The sequence below is a fragment of the Hylobates moloch genome, unplaced genomic scaffold (assembly GCF_009828535.3).
Source record: "Hylobates moloch isolate HMO894 unplaced genomic scaffold, HMol_V3 SCAFFOLD_14, whole genome shotgun sequence".
NCBI classification, from domain to species: domain Eukaryota; kingdom Metazoa; phylum Chordata; class Mammalia; order Primates; family Hylobatidae; genus Hylobates; species Hylobates moloch.
The window spans coordinates 79,372,529-79,399,353 of NW_026652289.1; the positions used below are offsets into that span (position 1 = coordinate 79,372,529).

The window sequence follows — 26,825 nt, forward strand, 5'->3', positions numbered from 1 at the left end:
TAAGGCCTTCCTTAAAAAAATATGTATGTGAGATCCTCATTCTAAATCATAGTCCAATTCTGATGAATAAAAGACAAATGGCTTTATTTAAGTTATTAAATAACTGCCAGTTTTCAGAAACAGCATGCAAAATGCCCTAGTAAGAAAATTCTATCATGCTTTCTCTCTTATGTCTAGAACCTGTCACTATGGACAAAGTTCATTACTGTGAAAGATTCATTGAACTTATGATTGATCTAGAGGTAAGAAATCTACAGTGACTTTTTTGTTATATAATCATTAGGGGGTCTAAGATTAAGCATATGACTATATATGAAGTATTTTTTTCTTTTCTTTTCAATACATATGTATATATTTATTATATATTTCAATTTCTCACATTAATGAGAGAAAGGAAAGGTATATATTTCCTTTCATTAATTAAAATATATTAAAGGTAAATATGTATATATTTATTATATACATATGTATTGTATAATAATACAATACATATTGGGTGCCCATGTATTGTATAATAATATATTATTGTATACAATATTTATTAATATACATTAATATAGATTATACATTAATAAAAATTAATATAATACAATACAATACAATAAAAATACATTAATAAATAAGAAAAGAAAAATTCTTTTTCTTTTCCCTTTTCTTTTCTTTCCTTTTCTTCTTTTCTTTTCTTTGAGATCAGGTCTTTCTCTGTCACCAAGGCTAGAATGCAGTGGCGCTGTCTCGGCTCACTGCAGCCTCCGCCTCCCAGGCCTCAGGTGATCCTCCTGATCCACCTCAGACCCCTGAGCAGCTGAGACTACAGTTGGGCACCACCACGCCCGGCTAGTTTTCCTGTTTTTTGTAGAGACGGGGTTTCACCATATTTCCCAGGCTGGTTTTGAACTCCTGGGCTCAAGCAATCCTTCCACCTTGGCCTCCCAAGTAGGAGAATTGCTTGGGATTATAGGCGTGAGCCACCGTGCCTGGTCTATATGAAGTATTTCTTCATCACCTCAAACTGGTTTTACTTTGTACATGTTTCAAGGTGTCACTTAGAGAAAGAGGTCACGAGTAGTTGGCCCTTCAGATTTTCAAATGAGTGACTCAGCTATCATGGGCTGTTGTTTGTAGAAAAAGCATTACATAGTATAGTTATTAAACATGAGTCCAGCAGTGACAATTTATTTTGTGTCATACTTTAATACCCCTCATACAGAGTTTTCTGTAATGGATGAAGTCATGGGTTTATAATTGTCTCTTTAAATAATCTCACTTTTCTAAATGTGCCCAATGTTTGTGAAGAAAAATATAGCTGCTGTGTTCAATTTTTTAAAATGAAGATTCTTAAAAAAAAAAAAAAGGATTTCATACTCAGGTGCAGGATTTGCTGACAAGTTCAGATACAGAATTGGGGTAGCTCAGATTGAATTGATTTCCTTTCCTTTCTCTCATTAATTTGAGAAATTGAAAGAAGATCTGTTACTTGTATGGAGAAGTAAGGTGGTTTTTTGATATGAGTATTAGCATATTGGACTAGCAGTCATTCATGAGATCTTTCAAATTCTAGCTCTGCCAGTAACTAACTTCTAACTTCTGAGGATCTCAATAACTTCATCTATAAAATGAGGATATTTGATTAGATTAGTGATTTTCAAGCTATAGTGTAGGGGAACATGAGGAGAGGAGACAAAGACAGGAATCTTTGGGATTTGTACTTCCTTTTTTCTCAGAGCAACTCCACTTTTAAACTTATACACGGTGTATATTGGAATTTTACGTAGGATTTTGTTGGAAAACTACTGGCCAAGATGATCTGTGAGATTCCTTTAGTGCTGGATTTTCTTTCTTTTTTTTTTTTTTTCTGAGACAGAGTCTTGCTCTGTCGTCCAGGCTTGAGTGCAGTGGCACGATCTTGGTTCAAGACAACCTCTGCCTCCTGGGTTCAAGCAATTCTCACTGCCTCAGCCTCCCGAGTAGCTGGGATTACAGGCGCCCGTCACCACAGCCACCTAGTTTTTGTATTCTTAGTAGAGATAGAGTTTTGCCCTGTTGGCCAGGCTAATCTTGAACTCCTGACCTCAGGTGATCTACCTGCCACGCCACGGCCTCCCAAAATGCTGGGATTATAGGCATGAGCCACCGCGCCCGGCCTTTATTTTCAATTTTATCTTAAAAGTTCTTTTATCGTCATTATTGTTTTTAAAACCAAAAACATTGCCACTGGGTTGATTTACAGCATAAACGGGACCTCTTGCATTGTATACAGTGTGTTTATTGGAAGGTTGGAGGGTACCTGGTATGTGATTAATACTTCTGAGTTAAATATCAGTAGATTTCACTTCTAGCTGTGGAGAATAGACGCAAACTTACTGTTATGATGTTTTGTTTTTCCCAGGCCCTGCTACCCACAAGGCGCTGGTTTAATACCATCCTGGATGACTCTCACCTTCTGGTTCACTGTTACCTTTCCAATCTTGTTCGTAGAGAAGAGGATGGCCATCTTTTTTCCCAGGTGAATATTGATGTATCTGAACGTATTTATTGTTTTACTCTCTAAATTGATCTTTTCTTTGCCACACAACTGGGAGTATCAGGGCATAACACAAACTCCTAGTTATTTTAAAGTCATGTCTTAATATATAAAATGAATGTATTCTTATATAGGTTGCCTCTAGTAATTATATAACTTTTTGTTAATTATGTATGATTTTTATTATTGGACTGAATTATGATTTGGGGAATACAGTCACACATGTTCACAAATTTTGATTTTATGTGAAATATAGTAGCTGATGAGCATTAATTTTAAATGAACTATGCCCCAATACTGTGACTCTTTCTATAAGATGATGGTGACAGATAGTTGATCATGTAGAAGTATACATGCTGCCTTGAATAAGGAAGCTGCAAATGCACTTAACTTTGTTGTCTTGGGTAGGAAGACACAGTATTTTACATTTCCTGTTATGTCATGCAGAAGAAAGCATTTCTTTTGGTTTTGTTTTGTTTTGTTTATGGAGACACAGTTCGCTCTGTCACCCGGGCTGGAGTGCAGTGGCAGTGGCATGATCTCGGCTCACTGCAACCTCCGCCTCCTGGGTTCAAGTGATTCTCCTGCCTCAGTCTCCCCAGTACCCGGAATTACAGGCATGCACCACCACACCCGGGTAATGTTTTGTATTTTTAGTAGAGACAGGGTCTCACCATGTTGTCCAGGTGGTCTCACACTCCTGAACTAAGCCAATTTGCCCACCTCGGCCTCCCAAAATGCTAGGATTACAGGCGTGAACCACTGCACCCAGCAGAAGAAATCATTTTTAACAAACTTCTATTGCTATCTTTCAGTGAGATCATAGAGATACAATTTTGGTATGTGTTTACATGTCCCCTTTGTTCTTTTATATCTGGGAGCATTCCTCTTATTCTCTTTTTAAATTTCTATCTAGTGATTTGCCACGTATATTAAAATATATTAAAATCTTAATATCTGATCTGCCATAGATTAGATCTAAAAATAATAAAGATTTGGGGTGAGTGCAGCCAGTAGGCTCTGTTGATGCTGCTGTTACAGGGGAGACATCAGAGCCTCGTTAGCAAGAGAAACTAAGCCAGAGGACTTTGATGGCCACGGAGAAAAAAGAATAACTTAGCTTTCCCTCTCTTAGTGTTTTTCCCTAAAAGAAGCAGCACAGCCGGGCGCGGTGGCTCACGCCTGTAATCCCAGCACTTTGGGAGGCTGAGGCGGGCAGATCATGAGGTCAGGAGATCGAGACCATCCTGGCTAACACGGTGAAACCCTGTCTCTACTAAAAATACAAAAAATTAGCTAGGCGTGGTGGCAGGTGCCTGCAGTCCCAGCTACTCGGGAGGCTGAGGCAGGAGAATGGCGTGAACCCGGGAGGTGGAGCTTGCAGTGAGCCGAGATCACGCAGAGTGAGACTCCGTCTCAGAAAAAAAAAAAAAAAAAAAAAAAGTGGCATATAAAAAAGTATCTCCAATTATGAATTGCAAAACCTGTAGTAAGAGACCTCAGGAGTTCCCTCTGGTGCTATAGCTTTGTAAGTTTTCAGTGATGTAGATAGATAAGATAGATTTTGTTTGTTTGTTTCATTAAAATATTGGGCTTCTTTAGATTATCTCCTTAATTTCTTTTTTTTTGTTTTTGGTTTTTCTGATTCTTTTTTTTTTATTATTATTATACTTTAGGTTTTAGGGTACATGTGCACAATGTGCAGGTTTGTTACATATGTATCCATGTGCCATGTTGTTTTGCTGCACCCATTAACTCATCATTTAGCATTAGGTATATCTCCTAATGCTGTCCTTTCCCCCTCCCCCCACCCCACAACAGTCCCCGGAGTGTGATGTTCCCCTTAATTTCTCTTAGGTATTGGGATTGCAGTATAAGTTTTTCTTTGCAGAAGTAGACCATGTATATGAAATAGACTTAACAATTTATTCACATACTTTATTTTCACCTAACTAAAACATTTTTAGTTGGATATGTTCTAAAATCTTTTTTGTGATGTTTACATTCCTGAGTTTTTTAGCACCTCTGAGAAACTGTATGAACCTGTTTATTATTTTAAACAGTATTGTGCTTTCTTGCCCTTATGTTCATATGATTTATACATTTAAATGTGTTTCTTCAGCTTTTGGAGATGCTTAAATTCTATACTGGTTTTGAAATTAATGACCAAACTGGAAATGCTCTGACAGAGAATGAGATGACCACAATTCACTATGATAGAATTACTTCTCTACAGGTAATTAAAATACATTATAGACTTTGTATATGTTCCATAAGGTTTTATTATACTACAATTTAGGTTTTGTATAGGTACAGATTGAAAACGATGTTAATTTAATAGTGTTTTTATATTCAACATTTTTAACGTTTCTTTTTCTGATGAATTCTTGAAAAATAAGACTTTCTTTTATAACCTGTCTAAATTCTGTGAATCAATATACTGATATTTGCTATTCAGAAATGTTAGTTACTGGGCCACTTTGGTGGATTTAAATATTAGCTCTGCTGTCAGTTTTATTTTATTAAAGAGTATTTCAACACATGGCAGGGGATGTGTAACCATTTTGCACATTTTTAAGATGAACACATATGATGGGACTGAAATTTACCAGTGTAGTTCAGATATGCCCAAAAAAGTATCTTCACTTGTTTTCTGTTGCTGATCTTATCTTGTTCTTGAGCTCCAGTTTCTCTGATGGCAGAAGGAAGTTTTATTTGTCAGTTTAAAGTAATCCAGCTATTTCTGTTTTAAAGAGTCTTTTGTTGGGGGTAAAGATTCAGTTCAAACTCTTTTGTAATCAAGTTAGCTATCTCTTAAGAGATCTCTCTTCTCCAAAGCTGGAGGCATCATCCCACCTGACCTCAAACTCTACTACAAGGCTACAGTAACCAAAACAGCTTGGTACTGGTACCAAAACAGACATACAGACCAATGGAGCAGAACAGAGACTTCAGAAATAACACCACACATCTGCAACCATCTGATCTTCGACAAACCTTACAAAAACAAGCAATGGGGAAAGGATCTCCTATTCAGTAAATGGTGCTGGGAAAACTGGCTAGCCACATGCAGAAAAGTGAAACTGGACCCCTTCCTTACAGCTTATACAAAAATTAACTCAAGGTGGATTAAAGGCTTAAAAGTAAAACCCAAAACCATAAAAACCCTAGAAGAAAACCTAGGCGATACCATTCAGAACACAGGCATGGGCAAAGACGTTATGACAAAAATGCCAAAAGCAATTGCAACAAAAGCCAAAATTGACAAATGGGATCTAATTAAACTAAAGAGCTTCTGCACAGCAGAAGAAGCTATCATCAGAGTGAACAGGCAACCTACAGAATGGGAGAAAATTTTTGCAATCTACCCATCTAACAAAGTTCTAATATCCAGAATTTATGAGGAACTTAAACATATTTACAAGAAAAAAAACAACCCCATCAAAAAGTGGGCAATGGATATGAACAGATACTTCTCAAAAGAAGACATTTATGTGGCCAACGAACATATGAAGAAAAACTCAACATCACTGATCATCGGTGAAATGCAAATCAAAACCACGATGAGATACCATACCATCTCACACCAGTCAGAATGGCAATTATGAAAAACTCTGGAAACAATAGATGCTGGCAAGGCTGCAGAGAAATAGGAACGCTTTTACACTGTTGGTGGGAATGTAAATTAGTTCAACCATTGTGGAAGACAGTATGGCTATCCCTCAAGGATCTAGAACGAGAAATACCATTTGACCCAGCAATCCCATTACTGGGTATGTACCCAAAAGGATATAAATCATTCTACTATAAAGGCACATGCACATGTATGTTTATTGCAGCACCATTTATAATATTAAAGACATGGAACCAACCCAAATCCCCATCAATGATAGACTGGATAAAGAAAATGTGGCACATATACACCACGGAATACTATGCAGCCATCAAAAGGAATGAGATCATGCCCTTTGCGGGGACATGGATGAAGCTGGAAGTCATCATCCTCAGCAAACTAACACAGGAACAAAAAACCAAATACCGCATGTTCTCACTCATAAGCAGGAGTTGAACATTGAGAACACATGGACGCAGAGAGGGGAACAACACACACCAGGACCTGCTGGGGATGGGGGTTGAGGGGAGGGAACTTAGAGGACAGGTCAATAGGTGCAGCAAACCACCATGGCACATGTATACCTATGTAACAAACCTGCACATTTCCACACGTATCCCGTTTTTTTTTTTTTTAGAAGAAAAAAAATAAATAAATAATGGTGTAAAAAGCGAAAAAAAAAATCTCTGTTTTTCTTCTTTCCTACTAGGTATGTGGAGACACCAAAATAGCCTTATTGTTTTGGAAGGGGGATTAACTCAGATGTCTTTTCCTGCTTTTTTCAGAGCATTAGTGTTTTTGTCCTGTCTCTGCCCTTGAAATAACCACAGCTGGTGTGGCATGTGGTCTATTGTATTGACACAGGCAAGGCATCATTATTGCTTCCAAGGAACTTGGCTATTTCCCCTGTTGAGGAGGCCCCAACTTTGCTTGATGGTGCTAGCATTCTCCTGAGGACTGACTTGTTTATTTCCTTGGTTCATTCTCATGCTTGGGTTGCAGAGTCATTTTGCCATTGTGTGCAGTAATCTCATAATCCCATGGCAAGCTCACTCATGGCAACCTTGGCAACCTTCTGTGTCATCCACCATGGAACACATGAAAACTTCCAGATCTCTTCTGTGCCACATGGACATCAAGGAAGACGAGGGATATTACTTCAATCACTCTGTTGTTAAATCCCAAGGAAGACTAGGGATATTATCTCAGTCACTCTGTTGCAATACTACTATTTCTATTTTCTTACAGCTTACCCTGTGTTGGTTCAGAGTGTTACCCTGTGAGGTCTTTTCCCAGAGTTCCAAACCAAAGCAAGGCACAAGCATAATGTTTTTGGTCTCTCCTTCAAGTTCTCTCTGCAGCCAGAGTTTCCTTGGGACTTTCTTTTAGTCTTGTTAGACCAGTTCTTGATAATCAAGTGTGTGTTTGTTTTTTGCTCCTCTTCTATCAATAAAGCTAGGCTTTGTGGCTATTTTCATATATATTGAAAATCCTTTTAGATGTCGAAAGCTGAATGCCGACTTTATGTTTTTTACATTTCTGCTATGACAGTTGTAGTTTTTTCTCTTTTTATTATATGCTTCTGTCTGACTAAGGTAGAGGTCACATAAAAGAAGCATATAAGAAAGAGAAATGCGTTAATATTTTTATAAAATATTTTCATTCTTAAATAGTAGATGTTTATATTAATATGTAGACATTAATTTTTAATATTTTTTGCCATTATCTTCTAGAGAGCTGCTTTTGCACATTTTCCTGAACTCTATGATTTTGCCCTCTCAAATGTGGCAGAAGTAGATACTCGGGAGTCCTTGGTCAAGTTTTTTGGACCTCTTAGGTAAGACAACATGAAAAAACTATATATTCTTTTTTTGTATCATGCTCCCTCAATTTTACTTTTCTTTATTGCTTTTAATCATTTTGCAGTACTTTAGGTAATATTACTTGTTATTTCACTCTTCATTGATGTCTTCAATTAGTGCTTCTCTCCAGCAGTTTGGTGTCTTTGTCACTTATCCATGTTTGGTAAAGTTTCTATTTTTTATGATGTATACAATTTTCTTAGATCTTAAATTTTTCTTAGAGTAGAATATAAAGCTGGTCAATCTCATCAGTCATAAACAACATATGACAAAAACCAATAACGATTCATTATGTGTGATATTAGAGGTGTGACTTAGGGAAATTTTTGCATGTTTAAAATTTATAAAATTAGTAATATCCTCTGGCACTTAGCTATCTGCTAATATATCCTTTTGAAAATAGTAATAATAATGGCATACATTTATTTATTATGTGATAGACATTCTGTTAAGTGTGTAAACAACTCTGAAAACATTCATGCTAGAAGTAGGTACCATTTTACATATAAGGTGTCTGAGGCATAGAATAGTTAAGTAATTTGCATAGGTTACACAGCAAGTAAGTGGCAGAGATACAATTTAAACCCGGATTGTGTGATTTCCAAGCCCTAACTTTTTTTTTTTTTTTTGAGACGGAGTCTCGCTCTGTCCCCCAGGCTGGAGTGCAATGGCGGGATCTCCGCTCATTGCAAGCTCCGCCTCCCGGGTTCACACCATTCTCCTGACTCAGCCTCCCAAGTATCTGGGACTACAGGCGCCCGCCACCACGCCCGGCTAATTTTTTGTATTTTTGAGTAGAGACGGGGTTTCACCGTGGTCTCGATCTCCTGACCTCGTGATCCGCCTGCCTCGGCCTCCCAAAGTGCTGGGATTACAAGCGTGAGCCACCACGCCTGGCTTAACTTTTAACTACTATACTGTATCATCCCCCAGCTCTTGGGAGAAATTATGTTTAGTTCCTTGACTATTTAAAATGTAACAAACTGAGGTTGGTTTGGTTGTTCAGTCTCATATGAGAATTTAATATAATTAATAACACATAGATTCATTTCATTCTTTTAAATAAGTACATAGAGTTCCATTAAACAGGACCACCATACTATTTTTTTAAAAGTTAATCCCCTATTGGTGAATCTTTTTTTTTGTTTTTTTGAGACAGAGTCCTGCTCTGTCACCCAGGCTGGAGTGCAGTGGTACGATCTCGGCTCACTGGAACCTCCCCCTCCTGGATTCAAGTGATTCTCCTGCCTCAGCCTCCCAAATAGCTGGGACTACAGGCCCATGCCACCATGCCCAGCTAATTTTTGCATTTTTAGTAGAGATGGGGTTTCACCATGTTGGCCAGGCTGGTCTCAAACACCTGACCTCAGGTGATCCTGCCTCAGCCTCCCAAAGAGCTGGGATTACAGGCATGAGCCACCGCGCCTGGCCTCCTATTGGTGAATCTTTAATTTTTAAGTTTTGGCTTTTACAAACAGTTCTGCAATGAGCATCCTTTTCGTACTGATTCCTAGAAGCAGAATGGCTGATTCAAACGGGGCATGTGTTTAAAATTTGTTACATATTGCTAAATTTCCTTCAGAAAAGACTGTATCAATTTACACTTAAACTAGCAGTGTATGAGGATTTATTTTTCTCCCTACTAATGCTGGGTAAATTAGACTTTAATTTTTGCTATTTTTATCTCATTTTACTTTGCATTTCCCTGATCTTATTTGGGAAATTAAGCATTTTTCTGTTTTTTTCTTGGCCATTTACATTTCTTCTGTAACCTTATTTTCCTTTGCTATTTTGCATTTCATTGCTTGTCATCTTACTGATTTTAAAGAACTTAATATTTTTGTTAATAATCCTTTGTCTAGTTTGTGTTGCATTTATTTTCTCTCAGTTTTTTGTTTGTAACATCTTTTGTCATTACAGATATTTTAAATTTTTAATGACAACTGTCATTCTCTTTAATAACTATATTAGATGCTTTATGTAGAAGTCCTTCTCACCCTAAGGTTGTAAAATGTTTTCCTATATTTTAAAAATACTTTTACTGCCTTTTTTTTTTTTTTTTTACGTTTAGCTTAGCTGCATAATTCATCTAGGGAATTTATTTTTGCCCATAGAACTCCTTTACACTCTTAAAAATTATTGAGTATCCCAAAGAACATTTATGTGTATTATATTCATTATATTCACTATAGTAGAAATAAAAACTGGAAAGATTTTAAACATTTATTAATTCATTTAAAAATTTCAATTGAGGCCAGGTGTGGTGGCTCACGCCTGTAATCCCAGCACTTTGGGAGGCTGAGGTGGGTGGATCACCTGAGGTCAGGAGTTCGAGACCAGCCTGGCAAACATGGTGAAACCCCATCTTACTAAAAATACAAAAATTAGCCACGCGTGGTGGTGCACGCCTGTAATCCCAGCTACTTGGGAGGCTGGGGCAAGAGAATGGCTTGAACTTGGGAGGCAGAGGTTGCAGTGAGCCAAGGTCGTGCCACTGCACTGCAGCCTGGGCAACAGAGTGAGACCCCATCTCAAAAAAGAAAAAAAATATTCATTGAAATCATTATATGTTGGCCATATGTATTGCTAATGAAAAACATATTCTCCAAAATGAAAAAAATGCACCATTAAAAGAGTGTCATTGTTTTACATTTTTGTGACTGATTTAATTGAAGACAGATTTTCAGATCTGCTTCTGGATTCAGTTTGTTGTGAGATATTGTTTTGGTTGCAGTAAATTAAGAAAATTTGGCCTTACACAGAGGGAAGTGTATTTTGATAAGCTTTATCAAATAATTGGGAATGTTCTTCTTTGATACTCTATGAAAACTTGACCAGTGGTCGTTTTTTTAAAAATTAGTTTCAGAGTAGAATCTGAAACCATGTAAGGAAGTCTGTACAATTAAAATGAATTAATTTGAAAAATTAGAAGCTAGGTCTTGCTTATGGATAAGAGGACCCAAGGTGTGACTCCTTCCCAAATTAATCTATAGATATATTTTAATTCCAATCATAATTCTAGCATAATATTTTATAGAAATTGACAAACTTATTTTAAAAATAACATGGAAAGGCAAAGGAACTATAATAACCGAAACCATTTTGTAACAGAACAAAGTTGGAAGATTTCTACTAATTTCAAGACTTGCTGTAAAGCTATAGTAATCAAGACATTATGGTATTGATAAATGGATAGATGTATAGATCAATGGAATAGAATAGAGTCCAGAAACAGACCATACCTATATGGTTAGTTGAGTTTTGACTAATGTGTCAAGGCAACTCAGTAGAGAAAGGATTTCATCAATGGTGCTGAAACAATTAGATATCTGTATGCAAAGTATGAACCTTGACCCATACCTTGCATCGTATACATAAATTAACTCAAAATGGATTATAGACCTAAATGTCAAAATTAAAACTTCTAGGAAATATGGGAGAAAATTTTTGCGATCATGGTTTGTGAAAAGATTTCTATAGACACCAAAGCACAATCCATAATGGAAAAAAAAATGATGAATTGGACTTGATCAAAACTAAGAGACTTCTGCTCTTTGAAAGACATTGATAAGAGAATAAAAAAACACGCTACAGCCTAGGAGAAAATATTGGCTAAATAGATATTTGATGAAGGAATGGTATCCAGAAATCTCAGAACTCAATACAGTAGTCCTCCACTTTCCACAGGGGATGTGTTCCAAGAACCCCAGTGGATGCCTGAAACTGTAGATTGTACTGAACCCTATATATACTGTGTTTTAACATGTAATGTAAAAACCTATGATAAAGCTATGAAGTAGGCACAGTAAGAGATTCACAACAACAATAATAAAAGAACAGTTATAACAATATACTATAATAAAAGTTATGCGAATGTGGTCTCTCTCTCAAGATATCTTATTCTACTATACTTAACTATTTCCAGACTCTCATCAACCATGAGTAACTGATATTATGGAAAGTGAAACCACGGATAAGGGGGGACTCCTATAATAATAAAACAATTTACAAGTGACAAAAGATTTGAACAGACACTTGACCAAAGTAGATAGATAGATGTCAATAAGCCCATGGAAAGATGCTTAACAAGTTTAGTCATTGGGGAAATACAAATTTAAACCGTAAGAAGATACTACATACCTATTAGAATTGTTTTTTTTTTAAATGGATAAGGCCAGGCACAATGGTTCACGTCTGTGATTCCAGCACTTTGGGAGGCTGAGGCGGAAGGATCACTTGTCTACTAAAAATCAAAACAATTAGCCAGGCATGGTGGCACATGCTTGTAATTCCAGTTACTCAGGAGGCTGAGATAGGAGGATTGCTTGAGCCCAGGAGATAGAGGCTGCAGTGAGCTGTGATAATGCCACCGTATTTCAGCCTGGACGACAGAGCAAGACCCTGTCTCAACAAAAACAAAAACAAAAACAAAACCCCAAAATGGATAATATTGACTCTTGGCAAGGATGTGGAGCAATTGGAATTCTCATAATTGCTGGTGGGAATTCAAAGTGGGATAGCCACTTTGGAAAAATTTGAGTTTCTTACAAAGGTAAATATGAACTTAACATTATGATCCAGTGTTTTCCACTTACAGATATATTCAAGAAAAGTGAAAACTTATGTTCACACAAAAATATGTACAAAAATGAATATAGTTGCTTTATTTAAAATTGTCAAAAACTGGACTACACAAATATCCCTCAGCTGTTGAATGAATAAACATGCTGTGATACAGCCGTATCATGAAATACTACTCAGCAACATAAAGGAATCAACTACAGACAAATATGCAGTGTGGGTGAATCTCAAATGCTCAAATGCATTATGCTAAGTAAAAGCAGCCGTTCAAAACGCTACCTACCTAAGACCAGGCATGGTGGCTCACACTTGTAATCCCAGCACTTTGGGAGGCCAAGGCAGGTGGATCACTTGAGCTTAGGAGTTTGAGACCAGCCTGGGCAACATGGTGAAACCTAGTCTCTACCAAAAATACAAAAATTTAGCCAGATGTGGTGGTGGGCACCTGTGGTTCCACCTATTCGGGAGGCTGAGGTGGGAGGACTGCTTAAGCCCCGGAGGTGGAGGTAACAGTGAGCTGAGATCATGCCACTGCACTCCAGTCTGGGCGACAGAGTGAGACTCGTCTCAAAAAACAAACAAGAAAAAAGACTACCTAATGTGTGATTCCATTTATTTGACCTCCTGGAAAAGACAAAATTACAAATAGAAAACTGATTATGGTAGTGGGACTGGGATGGAGAGGAGGATTTGCTGTAAATTAGCATAAGGGATTTTGGGGAGGTGATGAAACCAGTTAAATAGTGGAAAGCTGTGAAGCTCATGGTGGCGAATACCAGTTTTCCAAAATTCGAATTTTTCACGTTCATGTGGAAGTTAAAATTTTATCATTGACAGCAAATATTGGTAGTTGTTTTCCTTGAAATTGTAGTCTTATTTCATTCAAAATTTGAAATTTGAAAAAAAATTTGCCATTTGTCCAAGGCTGGTATAAACAGTTTGTCTTTTTTTTTTTTTTTTTTTTTTTTTCTTTTTTTTTTTTTTTTTTTTTTTGAGATGGAGTCTCGCTCTTTTGCCCAGGCTGGAGTGCAGTGGCGCGATCTCGGCTCACTGCAACCTCTGCCTCCTGGGTTTAAGCGATTCTCCTGCCTCAGCCTCCTGAGTAGCTGGGACTACAGGCGCCCACCACCATGCCTGGCTAATTTTTGTATTTTTAGTAGAGACGGGGTTTCACCATATTGTCCAGGCTGATCTCAAACTCCTGACCTTGTGATCTGCCCACCTCGGCCTCAAAGTACTGGGATTACAGGTGTGAGACACTGCACCCGGTCCAACAGTTTGTTGTTTTTTTAAATTAGAAGTTCTGTGCAAAATATGTACTTCCATTTTGTCACAGAATTTAAAGTAAAACGGGTACTCGAGTCCAAATTTAATAATATTAATTTTTACTGCTTCATCAAGGGCATTCTTAAATAAAACTGTGAAACAATGTCTTAGTATTATTATTATTATTATTATTATTATTATTATTATTGAGACAGAGTCTCGCTCTGTCGCCCAGGCTGGAGTACAGTGGCGGGATCTCGGCTCACTGCAAGGTCTGCCTCCCGGGTTCACGCCATTCTCCTGCCTCAGTCTCCTGAGTAGCTGGGACTGCAGGCACCCGCCACCGCGCCCGGCTAATTGTTTGTATTTTTAGTAGAGACGGGATTTCACCACATTAGCCAGCATGGTCTCGATCTCCTGACCCTGGGACCTGCCTGCCTCGGCCTCCCAAAGTGCTGAGATTACAGGCCTGAGCCACCGTGCCCGGCCAGTGTTAATATTTAAAAGCGTTCTTGAGGACTGCCCAGAAGGATCTTGGGTACAATGAGAGGTTTGCAGAAAATATTTTGAGAACCTTTCACTAAAGCCTTAATTTTCATTGCTGGTTTTTGATATTTGCTGCCCATGTCATAGTATTATATTTGTTTTTTTTAAGCTATTTGTAAAAATACATGTTCAAAAGTGAAGTGAAATAAGTTACTATGAATAAAATATTGTTCTCTATTCTGCAGTTCAAACACACTCCACCAGGTGGCATCATACCTCTGCTTGTTGCCAACTCTTCCTAAAAATGAAGACACAACTTTTGATAAAGAATTTCTTCTAGAATTGCTGGTAAATATTAATGTTCTCTGAATTTTGCATGTGGTTTTCCCTGCCTTTTTAAGTCATTCTTAAAGATGTAGGTTCATATAGATTTTTTTGTGGGCCAAAGATTAGGTGGATAATTCCCATTTTGTTTTTGGAATTGTATTATCATTTGATTTTTTGTTTTCTCATCTTTTGCATTTCTTTTCTCAAGTATTTTATCTCTTCAAACCACTTTCTGGATGAATCATTCTATTAGCAAGTATTTATATGCAAATCACTTTTCATTGTCTCTTTCAATTCCTAAAAATTCCTGTGCTATTTTCTGACAATGTAAAACCTCTCATGAGTAAGGTTTTTGGAATTAATAATAACTCTTTACAATAGAAAGAAATGAGGCTTTTTTTCAGGAATTCTTCTTTTTTTGTTTTTGTTTTTTGTTTTTTTGATACCGAGTCTCTCTCTGTCGCCCAGGCTGGAGTGCAGTGGCGTGATCTCAGCTCACTGCAACATCTGCCTCCCAGGTTCAAGTGATTCTCATGCCTCATCCTCCCAAGTAGCTGGTATTACAGATGTGTGCCACCACTCCCGGCTAATTTTTGTATTTTGAGTAGAAGATAGAGTTTCGCCACGTTGGCCAGGCTGGTCTTGAACTCCTGGCCTCAAGTGATTGACCCACCTCAGCCTCCCAAAGTGTGACAGGCATGAATCACCGTGCCCAACCTGTTTTCAGGAATTCTTCTAATGGAAATAAGTTTGAGGATAACGTTGATCCTGTGCCTATTAGGTCTTGTGGCTAGAATTTTATTCCTAAAATTTAAATAGTTCCAACAAAAGAAAATAATTTTTAAAATGTATAGTGCTACAACATTATGTTTTGTTTCCTCCCTTTCCTAAAGGATTTCCCCAGGCTTTGGATTCTTCTAATATTCAATTTATGATTAAAAATTAAAACATACATATTGTTTAGATATCATGATTTTTTTCTATAATTATACTATCTTCACTGAAGAGAATGTGATACGTTTTAAGAATATGTCATTTTAGCATTATTAGACAAACACTTATTTTTCTTTTCTTTTCTTTGAGATGGAGTCTCACTCTGTCCCCCAGGCTGGAGTGCAATGGTGCGATCTCGGTTCACTGCAACTTCTGCCTCCCGGGTTCAAGCAATTCTCTTGCCTCAGCCTCCTGAGTAGCTGGGATTACAGGTGTGCGCCACCACGCCCAGCTAATTTTTGTGTTTTTAGTAGAGACAGGGTTTCACCATGTTGGTCAGGCTAGTCTTGAACTCCTCACCTCTGGTGATCCACCCGCTTCAGCCTCCCAAAGTGCTGGGATTAAAGGCATGAGCCACTGTACCCGGTGTAACACTTATTTTCATGTTTGAGATAGATTATTAATATTAAGGGTACACAGAGGTCATCATGGAAAGGAACATAGAGTGAGAAGCCTAGGATGACAGATTAATAAACCTTCCCAGATGGTATAGCTAGTTAGTATAAGAATGAAAACTATAGTCCAAAACCTAGAGCTCCTATTTTTTCCTACATTGATTAATGCTAAGTGTCATGGTTTTTAAACCCTTGGCATGTGCCAGGGACTTTGACACTATTTCATAATATTTCATTGGAAACTTGAGATTTGTGGCACTTTATCTGTTTTAGTGAAAAGGAAACTAAGGTTAGGAAGGTTAAAGTAACGTGCCCAGCTTTTACAGTACTCATAAGTAGAGGAGCTGGGATTTGAACTCAGGTCTGTCCGATTCCAAAGACCATCACCATTGGTTCGTTTCTCATCTTTGATCTATGGAGAAAATAGGAAAAGAAAAAAAAATCTCTTGTTGAACTGCTACAATAACTGATAGGCATGAAACTTCTTCCATAAATTATTTTGATTGAAAAAAGATGCTTCTAACCTTCTGCATGAACTTGTTTCCTTTCTTTTAGGTATCTCGTCATGAACGTCGAATTTCTCAGATTCAGCAGTTGAACCAGATGCCTTTGTATCCAACTGAGAAGATTATATGGGATGAAAATATTGTCCCAACTGAGTACTATTCTGGAGAAGGTATGGTAAAGAAATATGGATTCAGCTGTACAATGAAACAATTTCAGATTTATCATGTATAATTGGCAATTATGGACAGTGTATTTCAGTCTACTCTGTACCTTAGGATAATTTCCTGGTGCCCAGAAGTTAACTTTGGAAGCTAGAAAAAATTGAGTATTTTGAATGCTTTAGCACTAAGGTTTTTAAAATTTAACTATACACTGTAAAAAATATGACCATAAAACCCTAAGACTGTTTTGGTTTTTTTGTTTGTTAGTGTGAGACAGGGTCTTGCTCTGTCACCCAGGCTGGAGTGCAGTGGTGCAGTCTCAGCTCACTGCAGCCTCTGTCCCTGGGCTCAAGTAATCCTCCCACTTCAGCCTCCTGAGTACCCGGGACCACAGGCATGCACCACCACACCCAGCTTTTTTTTTTTTTTTTTTTTTTTTTTTTTTTTTTTTAGTAGAGACAGGGTCTCACCATGTTGCTCAGGCTGGTCTCGAACTCCTGAGCTCAAGCGATCTGCCCACCTCAGCCTCCCAAAGTGCTGGGATTATAGGTGTGAACCACTGCACCTGACCATAAGACTGTTTTCAAGGAGACCTGATAATGCATGAAGTAGAGCTTTCATTTTGTCACTATGATAGGCTGTGTTTGATAGAGCTTTTGTTTTTCAAAGGCTTTTTTTAGGGGCTCTTTTGAATTCTATGTAAAGCCAGGTAATGATCACCAAAAAAAAGACATTATCATTTATTGAGAGTAAACCCTTAGTGTTGATCCAAAATGGTATTGCCTAGTTTGTTCACTTATTTCCCCAGATTTGGATCTAAACACTTTACACTCATCCTCTGAGGATGAGAATTTGCCACAACTGAGTATATGCAAAAGTGCATTCAGATAAACTTTGAAGGTATATTTCAAAAGAAATTTCAGGACATTTTTTGAACAATGGCATCATTAGTAGAAGAAATGTGACCATTTTAAAGAAATCACAAGTATAAGTATTGGTATATTTACTTAAAATGGTTACTCTAAGACATATCCTAGAGCCGTAACTCCGATAGACCCAGTGCATTAATATTGTGCTAGATTTCAGAACATAGACAGTCTTCATATCTTTTTATGTTCTTACAGTGGTTAATATGTTGCTTTCTCATGTCTAGGGATGCACACCTGGATGATAAAACTATAAAGAAATTCAAGATAGTGATTGCTATAAAAGTCAGAAAATAGTTACTTTCAGGTAAAGGGAAGAAGCTGTAACCAGGAAAGGGCACATGGGAGGATTCTGGGATAGCTGACAAGGTGGTTACAGGTTTCATTTAAAAAAAGTCTTTACTGGTACCTTCTATACATTCCTTTTTTTTCTTTCTTTCTTTTTTTTTTCCTGCTGAAGAACTTGAGTTGTTTGATCGTAAAGTTCCCATAGTCTATAGATTTTTCTGATTGAATATTCATGGTATATTGCAGCATGTGCCTCTGTTCTTTATTTTTCTTGCAAATTAGTACCACCTTGTGCAGAGGCTTGATCAGGCTAAGGTTATCCTTGGCAAGATTCTTGGTGGTGGTGTGTTCTTTCATCAGGAGGCACATACTATCTACTTGTCTCTCTTTTTGTGCTATTAGTAGCTGTTGATACTTAACACCTAGATTTGTTAATTCAGTGAGTGTTGCAAGGTGGTGACATTTTAATTGTCATTTTTTAAAATAAAAATGTGGTATTGAAAGAAATTGAGTTAGATTACAAGTCAGAATTTACTAATATAAATAATGTTAAATTTTTGTACATCAATATTTGTTGTATTTAAGTTTATTTTTTTTTGGTAGTATGGACAACAGTGATGAAACTATGACTTATCAGTAAAATGTGTTCTGGGATTTTTTAAAACCTTTTTGATATTGCAGCTCAGTGGTCACTTACTGTCTAAGAGAAATAGTGTTAAGTGAGAATAATGAAAAGGGGGAGTCTGGAATAACATACAAACAATATCTTGTCCTTAAAGTTTAGCCAGAAGGCAAGTTCAGAGCACAATAATATTCATTGGAGATTGATTTATGCAATGTAACATAATAATTCGGTGTTCGTGCTAAATTTTGTCATGGGCTAAATTTATGGTAACAGTATTCACTTCAGTATTTTGCCAAATATAAATTAGGTGATAAGGGAAGAAGTTTTAAACTACTTGAGACTGTTAGTACAAGTATCTTTAAATACTTTGAAGGAGTACTGTTTACATACAGATCACTCATATGCAGATTACATGTATTAATAAAACTCATCCTTCACCCCAATTCTCTCTTTTTTTTTTTTTATTTGAGACGGAGTTTCGCTCTTGTTGCCCAGGCTGGAGTGCAAGGACATGATCTTGGCTTACTGCAACCTCTGCCTCCCGGGTTCAAGTGATTCTCCTGCCTCAGCCTCCTGAGTAGCTGGGATTACAGGCACCCGCCATGACACCCAGCTAATATTTTGTATTTTTAGTAAAGATGGGGTTTCACTGTGTTGGCCAAGCTGTCTCAAACTCCTGACCTCAGGTGATCCACCGGCCTCTGCTTCCCAAAGTGCTGGGATTACAGGCGTGAGCCACCGTGCCTGGCCTCACCCCTAATTCTTAATAGCCAATATTTATTAATCTGGTTTTAACATCTGTGTGAAAACAAAAATAAGTTGTTATCAGATATACTGCATTTCAGGCATTCATTAGATTCTTATAGTTTTGAGGTGCCAGTTTTTTAATACAGAGTGCAAATGTCTGATTAAAAGAATAATTCAGGCTGGGCGCAGTGGCTCACGCCTGTAATCTCAGCACTTTGGGAGGCCAAGGTGGGCAGATCACGAGGTCAAGAGTTCGAGACCAGCCTGGCCAACATAGTGAAACCCTGTCTCTACTAAAAACACAAAAAATTAGCCAGGCGTGGTGGCAGGTGCCTGTAATCCCAGCTATTCAGGAGGCTGAGGCAGGAGAATGGCTTGAACCTGGGAGGTGGAGGTTGCAGTGAGACGAGATTGTGTGGGCAACAGAGCGAGACTCCATCGCAAAAAAACAAAAAAGAAAAAGAAAGAAAGAATAATTCAAAAATGGATCTTTTCCTTTTCAGGTTGTCTTGCTCTTCCGAAACTGAATTTGCAGTTTTTGACTCTTCATGACTACCTGCTAAGGAACTTTAACCTCTTCCGCTTAGAATCAACTTATGAAATTCGGCAGGACATTGAAGATAGTGTCAGCAGAATGAAGCCATGGTTAGTAAATTGGTTCCACCTATAATGAAGAGATGCAAACAGTGACTGATAAACTTCTGTCAGAAACCTTATAAGTATATTTAGAAATAATATACTGGCATAAAAGTGCCCTCTAAAATAGGAGATACTCTTTGAGACATTTTTAAATGTGAATTAACATACATCAAAAGTGCTAAAATATAAACCACATATCTGTACTTGGGAATGGGAATGGGAGACTGGGGATAAGGAAGAAGAAGTCATCATGCTCAAGAAGGGAAGGGGGAAATATAGAGGGAGTAGGTCAGACCTTACGTAAAGGCCGATTGGAAGGCTAGGGGTTGGCCAAGCAGGCCCGTACTAGGTCAGGACAGTTTAAGTCCTGGAGGAAGCTTATGATAAAGGGGTGTTCCATTAATCCAGCTACTCTTGTCACTGTTGCCACAGTATTCTCAGGCAGCCTCTCTAGGGGAATGGACAGAGGATTAGGGCTGTTGCCGCACATTGCCTGGGGTGGTACGTTAGAAAATCTTCTCTGTCTCTCTACCCATAGATTCTGTGGAAGAAACTAAATCACCAGGATTTACTTTTAGGGCCAGTTGAGTTGGTCTTGTTATTTGAGGAATTCTTCTGCATAAAGTCCACTTCCCACCTGCTAGCTCATGTCTGGAATTCCTTTAGCTAAGAAAAGTCTTTCATTCTGGTAATTGTAGCAGCTCTGCATTACAAGAATTTGTAAGGTTAATTTGGTTTTATAGATATGGCTGACTTTAGGCAAATGCTCTTTATTCACTATTTCATTTGAAGTATGAAATTGATGGATGTAAGTTATACATCACAAGTGATTATAAATGAGTAAAATAACTATGAGATGGATTTTTATTACATTATATAATAGGACACCATGTAAACATACACGATTATACTGCATTTTATGTGAAAAGCTGAACAGCTTTGGAATGTGAACTGATTCAGGTATCTTCCAGGCTTCTGCTTACTAATTATAGAGAGCTACCACAGACACTGTGATTATGATCTATTTTTTCACTTCCATGTTTTATTTCATAGAGAGTTCTATTTTTTAATTATTATGTGAAAAGTTATTCTGGGTGAGACTATAAAATACAACACAAAGCATTTTTGACTTAATAATCAGTTGAGTCAGTAGGCAGGCAAACACTTTGAAATTTGTATACCCACTGGCTGATCATTCCTGCCCACAGCTTTGCTGAAATTGTTGCCCATTGTTTGCACCCTGGGGGAGGGACTGATCAGAAAACTTCTTTACAATTTACAGTTACCTTGAGTTTATATGCTCAGATTCTGGGCCTAATTTTGGCCATTTTGCAAACTAGGGATTTATTAACTGGCAGTTCAACAAATAGAATTCATTTATATTTTACTTAAATGCCAAGTGCAACAAAAATACTTTGAGTTCTTTTGTCTTTATTAAAAAAATTTTTTTTTAATTATAACATTTTCTGGCTGGGGAAGAAAATGTCACTTTTTGGAGTTAATTCATTCACATTTGTAATAAGAGATTTTTCTAAATTTACATTTTTAATGCCCATCATGGAAAATTATTAAAAATGTTGAAACCTAAAACAGGGCCAGGCTTCTTTCTGTTTCATATATCTTGAAGATGAAAACTAACAGAGGCATTTTTACTCATTACATGGTTCCAATGATTATGTTTTCAGGGTGCAGAAGCCCACTAACCAGCAGTAAGAGAGGACGTGCTTAAGGGCCAGAAATCTATACTTTTTAATGCTTCAAGTAGATTTTATAAGAAGAGAAAGGCGTAAGGGGAGTAGATTAGCGGTTGCTTGGATTTGGTAACAGGGATTGACTGCAACTGGACAAGAGGGATCTTTTTAAAGATGATGGAAATGTTCCACAACTGGATTTTGTGGTGATGGATGCACAACTCTGTAAATTTACTGAGAACTATGGACTTGTATATTTATAGTGGATAAATGTTATGGTATGTAAATTATACTGCATTAAAGCTGTAAAAAATGGAGGAGGTGATAGGAAGTTGTTTCACAAGGGTTTAGCCACTAAGTGATTCCTTTTAGACATTGTCCCAATACTAACCAAGCTATTGATTGCAGAACTTTGTTTTTAATTAGTTTCTCTTTTTGATGTTATGAAGTTCTACAATTTTTTGTTGTGACATAAAGTCTTTACATTGGAGGCAGTTTATCTTTGTAGATATGTCGTATTCTGCAGTACTTCCTGACTTTGGAGTGTTGCTTCCGTTTTTATGTTACATATTTCCCAAATACAACTTTTTAATATAAAAACTAAAGACTAGTTAGACTGACATAAGAAGAAAGAATGGGCATTGGGATGTTAGTGGTTCTGGTTATTACAACTAGCTTTTTTTTTTTTTCCTTCCAATCCATAGCAACATCTTTTAAATGATTCAAATATGCTCTAAAGGAGGTTTTTGCATAGATATTATTTGTTTTCTTGTTTTTAATTTTTTTGAAATTATAGCTTGTCCTAAAATGTATTTGAAACAGCTTATAGAAATACTTAAAATATAGAAAATAAAATATTAACAATTGAAATGGTCTTTAGGAAGAGGATAAAAGGATAACAATATAAAATAAAACTAAGTAAAGAGGTCCTTCAGAAATGAAAGAGAAATAAAGACAGAAAAACAGAAGAGAACAAAAACTGAGAGAGTTTATCACCACTAGACTGCCTTACAATAAATGCTAAGGGAAGTTCTCCAAGCTGAAATAAAAAGCTGCCAATTTGTAACATGAAGAGACCCTGAATAGCTAAAGCAATCTTCATCAAGAAGAACAAAGCTGGAGACATCATACTTCCTGATTTCAAATTATATTACAAAGCTACTGTGGTCAAAACAGTATGGTACTGGCATAAAAACACATAGACCAACAAAAGAGAACAGAAAGCCCAGAAGTAAACCCACACTTGTACAATCATTTAATCTTTGATATATGTGCCAAGAGTATACAATGGGGAAAGGAAAATGGTCTTGGGAAAGCTGAATATCTACTTGTAAAAAAGTTAAATAGGATCCCTATATTACATGACACACAAAAGTTAACTGAAGATAGATTGAAGATTTTAACATAAGACCTGAACACATGAAATTCCGAGAAGAAAACTTAGGGGGAAAGCTCCATAACATCGATCTTGGCAATGATTTTTGGGTGATACCAAAAGCACAGGGAACAAAAGCAAAATAAAGTAAGTGGGGATCACATCAAACTGAAAAGTTTCTGCACAGCAAAGGAAACAGTCAACAAAATGAAAAGGCAGCCTTACAGAATGGAAGAAAATATTTGCAAACCATGTATCTGATTAGAAGTTAATATCCAAACTATGTAAGGAACTCATATTACTCAATAGCAGAAGACCAAATAACCCAATAAAAAATGGGTGAAGGACTTCAATACTATTTTTTGTAAGAAGACATACAAAAGACAGATAGATGAAAAGGTGTTCAACATCACTAATCATCAAGGGAATGCATATCAAAACCACAATGAGATATTCAAACCTCACGCCTGTTAGAATGGCTGTTATCAAAAGTCAAAAGATAACAAGTGTTTGCAAAGATGTGGAGAAAAGGGAACTCTTATACAGTATTGATGGGAATGTCAATTAGTACAGCCATTATGGAAAGCAGTATGGAGGTTCCTCAAAAAATTAAAAAACAGAGCTATCATATGATCCAGAAAACCCACTTCTGAATGTTTATCCAAAGGAAATAAAATCAGTATCCCAAAGAGATGTCTGCACTCTTGTGTTCATTGCAGCATTATTCACAATAACCAAGATGTGGAAACAACTTAAGGGCTGAATGAATAAAGAAACTGTGAAAATGTGGTGTGTGTGTACATATATAAAAACACAGTGGGATATGATTCACCTTTTAAAAAGAAGGAAATCCTTTTTTTGACAACATGGAGAAACCCAGAGTACATTATGCTAAATGTATTAAGCCAGATACAGATAGACAAAAACTGATGATCTCACTTTACATATGGAATCTAAGAAAGGCAAATTCATAGAAGCAGTAGAAGGGCAGTTATCAGATTGTGGGTGGGGGAAATGAGGTCATATTGGTCAAAGGATCTAAACTTTCAGTTACAAGATACATAAGTTTGGAGATCTAATGTAAAGCATAGTGACTATAATTAATGTTTTATGTACTTGAAACTTGCCAGGATAGATCTTAAGTATTCTTACCACACACAAAAAAAATGATAACTGTTGGTAATGATATCACAGTGTATACATAGTTTAAAATATCACATTGTATTCCTTAACAATATACAATTTTTTTTTTTTTTTTTTTTTTGAGACGGAGTCTCGCTCTGTCGCCCAGGCTGGAGTGCAGTGGCGCAGTCTCGGCTCACTGCAAGCTCCGCCTCCCGGGTTCACGCCATTCTCCTGCCTCAGCCTCTCTGAGTAGCTGGGACTACAGGCGCCCGCCACCACGCCCGGCTAATTTTTTTGTATTTTTAGTAGAGACGGGGTTTCACCGTGGTCTCGATCTCCTGACCTCGTGATCCGCCCGCCTCGGCCTCCCAAAGTGCTGGGATTACAAGCGTGAGCCACCGCGCCCGGCAACAATATACAATTTTTATTTGTCAAGTGTACCTCAATAAAGCTGAAATAAAACTAACTGTGCTGGATTATTTATTTCTTTGATAAAATGGCTCAGCCCCAGAATGCTCTTATGTACATAGGGTTAGCTTTTTTCTTAGGTTCGGGAGGAGACATTCCTCTACTTCTGTTTCTTTTCTGGACCATGTTTGCCTGTTTCATGCTATCATATCCCTGTTTCATGCTATCATACATACTTTGTATACTTTGAGAGTTAAAGGTTTTTTTTTTTTTTTTTAGTTAAGAAACAAGGGTTACTAATATTAGGACTTAAATACTAGCTGAACAGTATTCCTACTTACTAGTTTTAACTTGTCTAAAAGTTGGGGATAAATTATTTTTTGTTTGAGTAATCATCCATTTCTTTGGTTTCAGGCAATCTGAATATGGCGGTGTAGTGTTTGGTGGTTGGGCGCGAATGGCCCAGCCCATTGTGGCTTTCACTGTTGTGGAAGTGGCTAAACCCAACATAGGTGAAAACTGGCCAACCCGAGTTCGTGCAGATGTTACCATAAATCTGAATGTCAGAGATCACATCAAAGATGAATGGGAAGGTAAGTTTGTATTTCAAAAAGTGACATTACCTTTTGCCTTGTTATGAACTTTCACTTAGAGCATTAACAAAGTACTTTTACTAAATGTTATCCTTTTAAGCTTTTATTAAGCTTTATCCTTGAAATTTGATTTAAAGAATAGCAACTTTTTGTCTAATTATTAGTTTTAAAAATACCAGGGATCATACAAGAATATTTAGGTATCTTAATATTTTAATAAAAAATATAAAATTGCATACATATCAAAGTTTTGAAAACTGAAGTTTGCAAAGCCTAGAGGAGAGCATTTTAAATCTTAAATTTAGCAAAATAATATTTATGGATTTGTGGGATCAATATAAAAGAATAAAAATATCAGTGTTCACCAAAGAGCAGGGAGAAAGCCCACACATAACATGCAAACATGCAGAGCAGTAATGAAAATTGGTATTTTTCAAAAGATAAAAGTAGCTAAGGTAAAAAAATAGAAATGCATACACTTTGTGGAAAATAAAAATTAGGCAAGCTTAAAAAGAATATGTGGGGGTGGGCAGGGCTATAGTGAAACAATTCAGAAATAAATAATAGTTTATTTGCACCTAAGGCAGAAAGGATAAAGAGTCAGTGAAATCAAATGTAGTCAAGGATATATAATAATTGCAAAGAAATTAAAGGAGTTATTCCTCCTATTTTTTGCTAGGCAAGAGTTTAAGGATTAGAGTTCCATGTCAAAATTAATTTGTTTTGGAGGCAGATATGTTCAAAATTACTAAGTCCAATAGAATTAAAACATCAATAAGACTTCTGCCAGAAGTGACATATGAACTGATTTCTAATAGGCAGTTTTATATTTTTCTCCCAGCTGTCCTGTGAGAGGTCTTAACTTGATGCCCTGTTTTGAGAAACAGTAGTCAGTAGGTTTTACCTCCTTTTACCTTCTTGGCATGCCAGAAGGAAAGGGATAGTCCTTAATGGATCTGTTTTCAGAAATTATTACTACCAGTGTAGCTGTTTATAATCATGGGAACTATATCATTATCAAAGAATTCTGAAGGAATCCAGCAACAAAGCTAGCCAAATGTTTAACAAATGCCTACTGTAGTGGGTATAGTTTGTGACAGATTGTTTTATAACCTTGTATCCTTCAAAAGAGTTCCATCCTGGTATATTACTCATCTAGAATAATGTGCAGCTTTATTATTGCTGAACCTCGAGAAAGCCATTAAGTTGCTGGAGAAGGTCTCATATTTATTATTCTTTGAAGCTTAAGGAGATATTAAACACTGTGGGTAATAAGCTGAGATAACTTACTGAATACCCCTAGAAGTAGTAAATGGTTGGAATTTTGTTTATTTTAAAGGACTCTGTAGGAATTTATAGATGAGAGGTCTGCATTTTGGTGTTAAGGAAAACAAAAGGATGTTTAAAAACAGGCCACTTCCCGCATTACTGACTGCTTTCAGAAGGACATGAGACAGTCTTTTTTTCTTTTAAACATCAGCCTCCCATTCCAGTAGAATGAGAACTGGAATGGGTACATTTTGATGGGCAAGATAGGGCACAATAGGGTATTGTGGGATGAGTGATAATCTGGGGTATGATGGAGAGAAAAGTGTTTTCTGGGAGGCCTGGGCCAAAAACCAGCCCCTATATTGATCACAGATAGGGTAGCCAAATAGAAAATGGGAGCAAAAAGGAGAGATTCTGTAAACAA

General features: G+C 37.0%; 1 protein-coding gene across 1 annotated transcript in view; it reads left to right on the forward strand.

The window, feature by feature from the left end:
• Positions 1-26,825, forward strand: part of AQR (aquarius intron-binding spliceosomal factor) — a 119,724-nt gene that overhangs the window by 35,205 nt on the left and 57,694 nt on the right. Inside the window, exons 10-17 of the mRNA XM_032175964.2 lie at positions 178-242; positions 2,390-2,506; positions 4,647-4,760; positions 7,871-7,974; positions 14,578-14,680; positions 16,603-16,723; positions 19,805-19,946; positions 24,954-25,132. Coding sequence (XP_032031855.1) covers positions 178-242; positions 2,390-2,506; positions 4,647-4,760; positions 7,871-7,974; positions 14,578-14,680; positions 16,603-16,723; positions 19,805-19,946; positions 24,954-25,132 — 945 coding nt within the window. The remainder of the gene's footprint in view (positions 1-177; positions 243-2,389; positions 2,507-4,646; positions 4,761-7,870; positions 7,975-14,577; positions 14,681-16,602; positions 16,724-19,804; positions 19,947-24,953; positions 25,133-26,825) is intronic.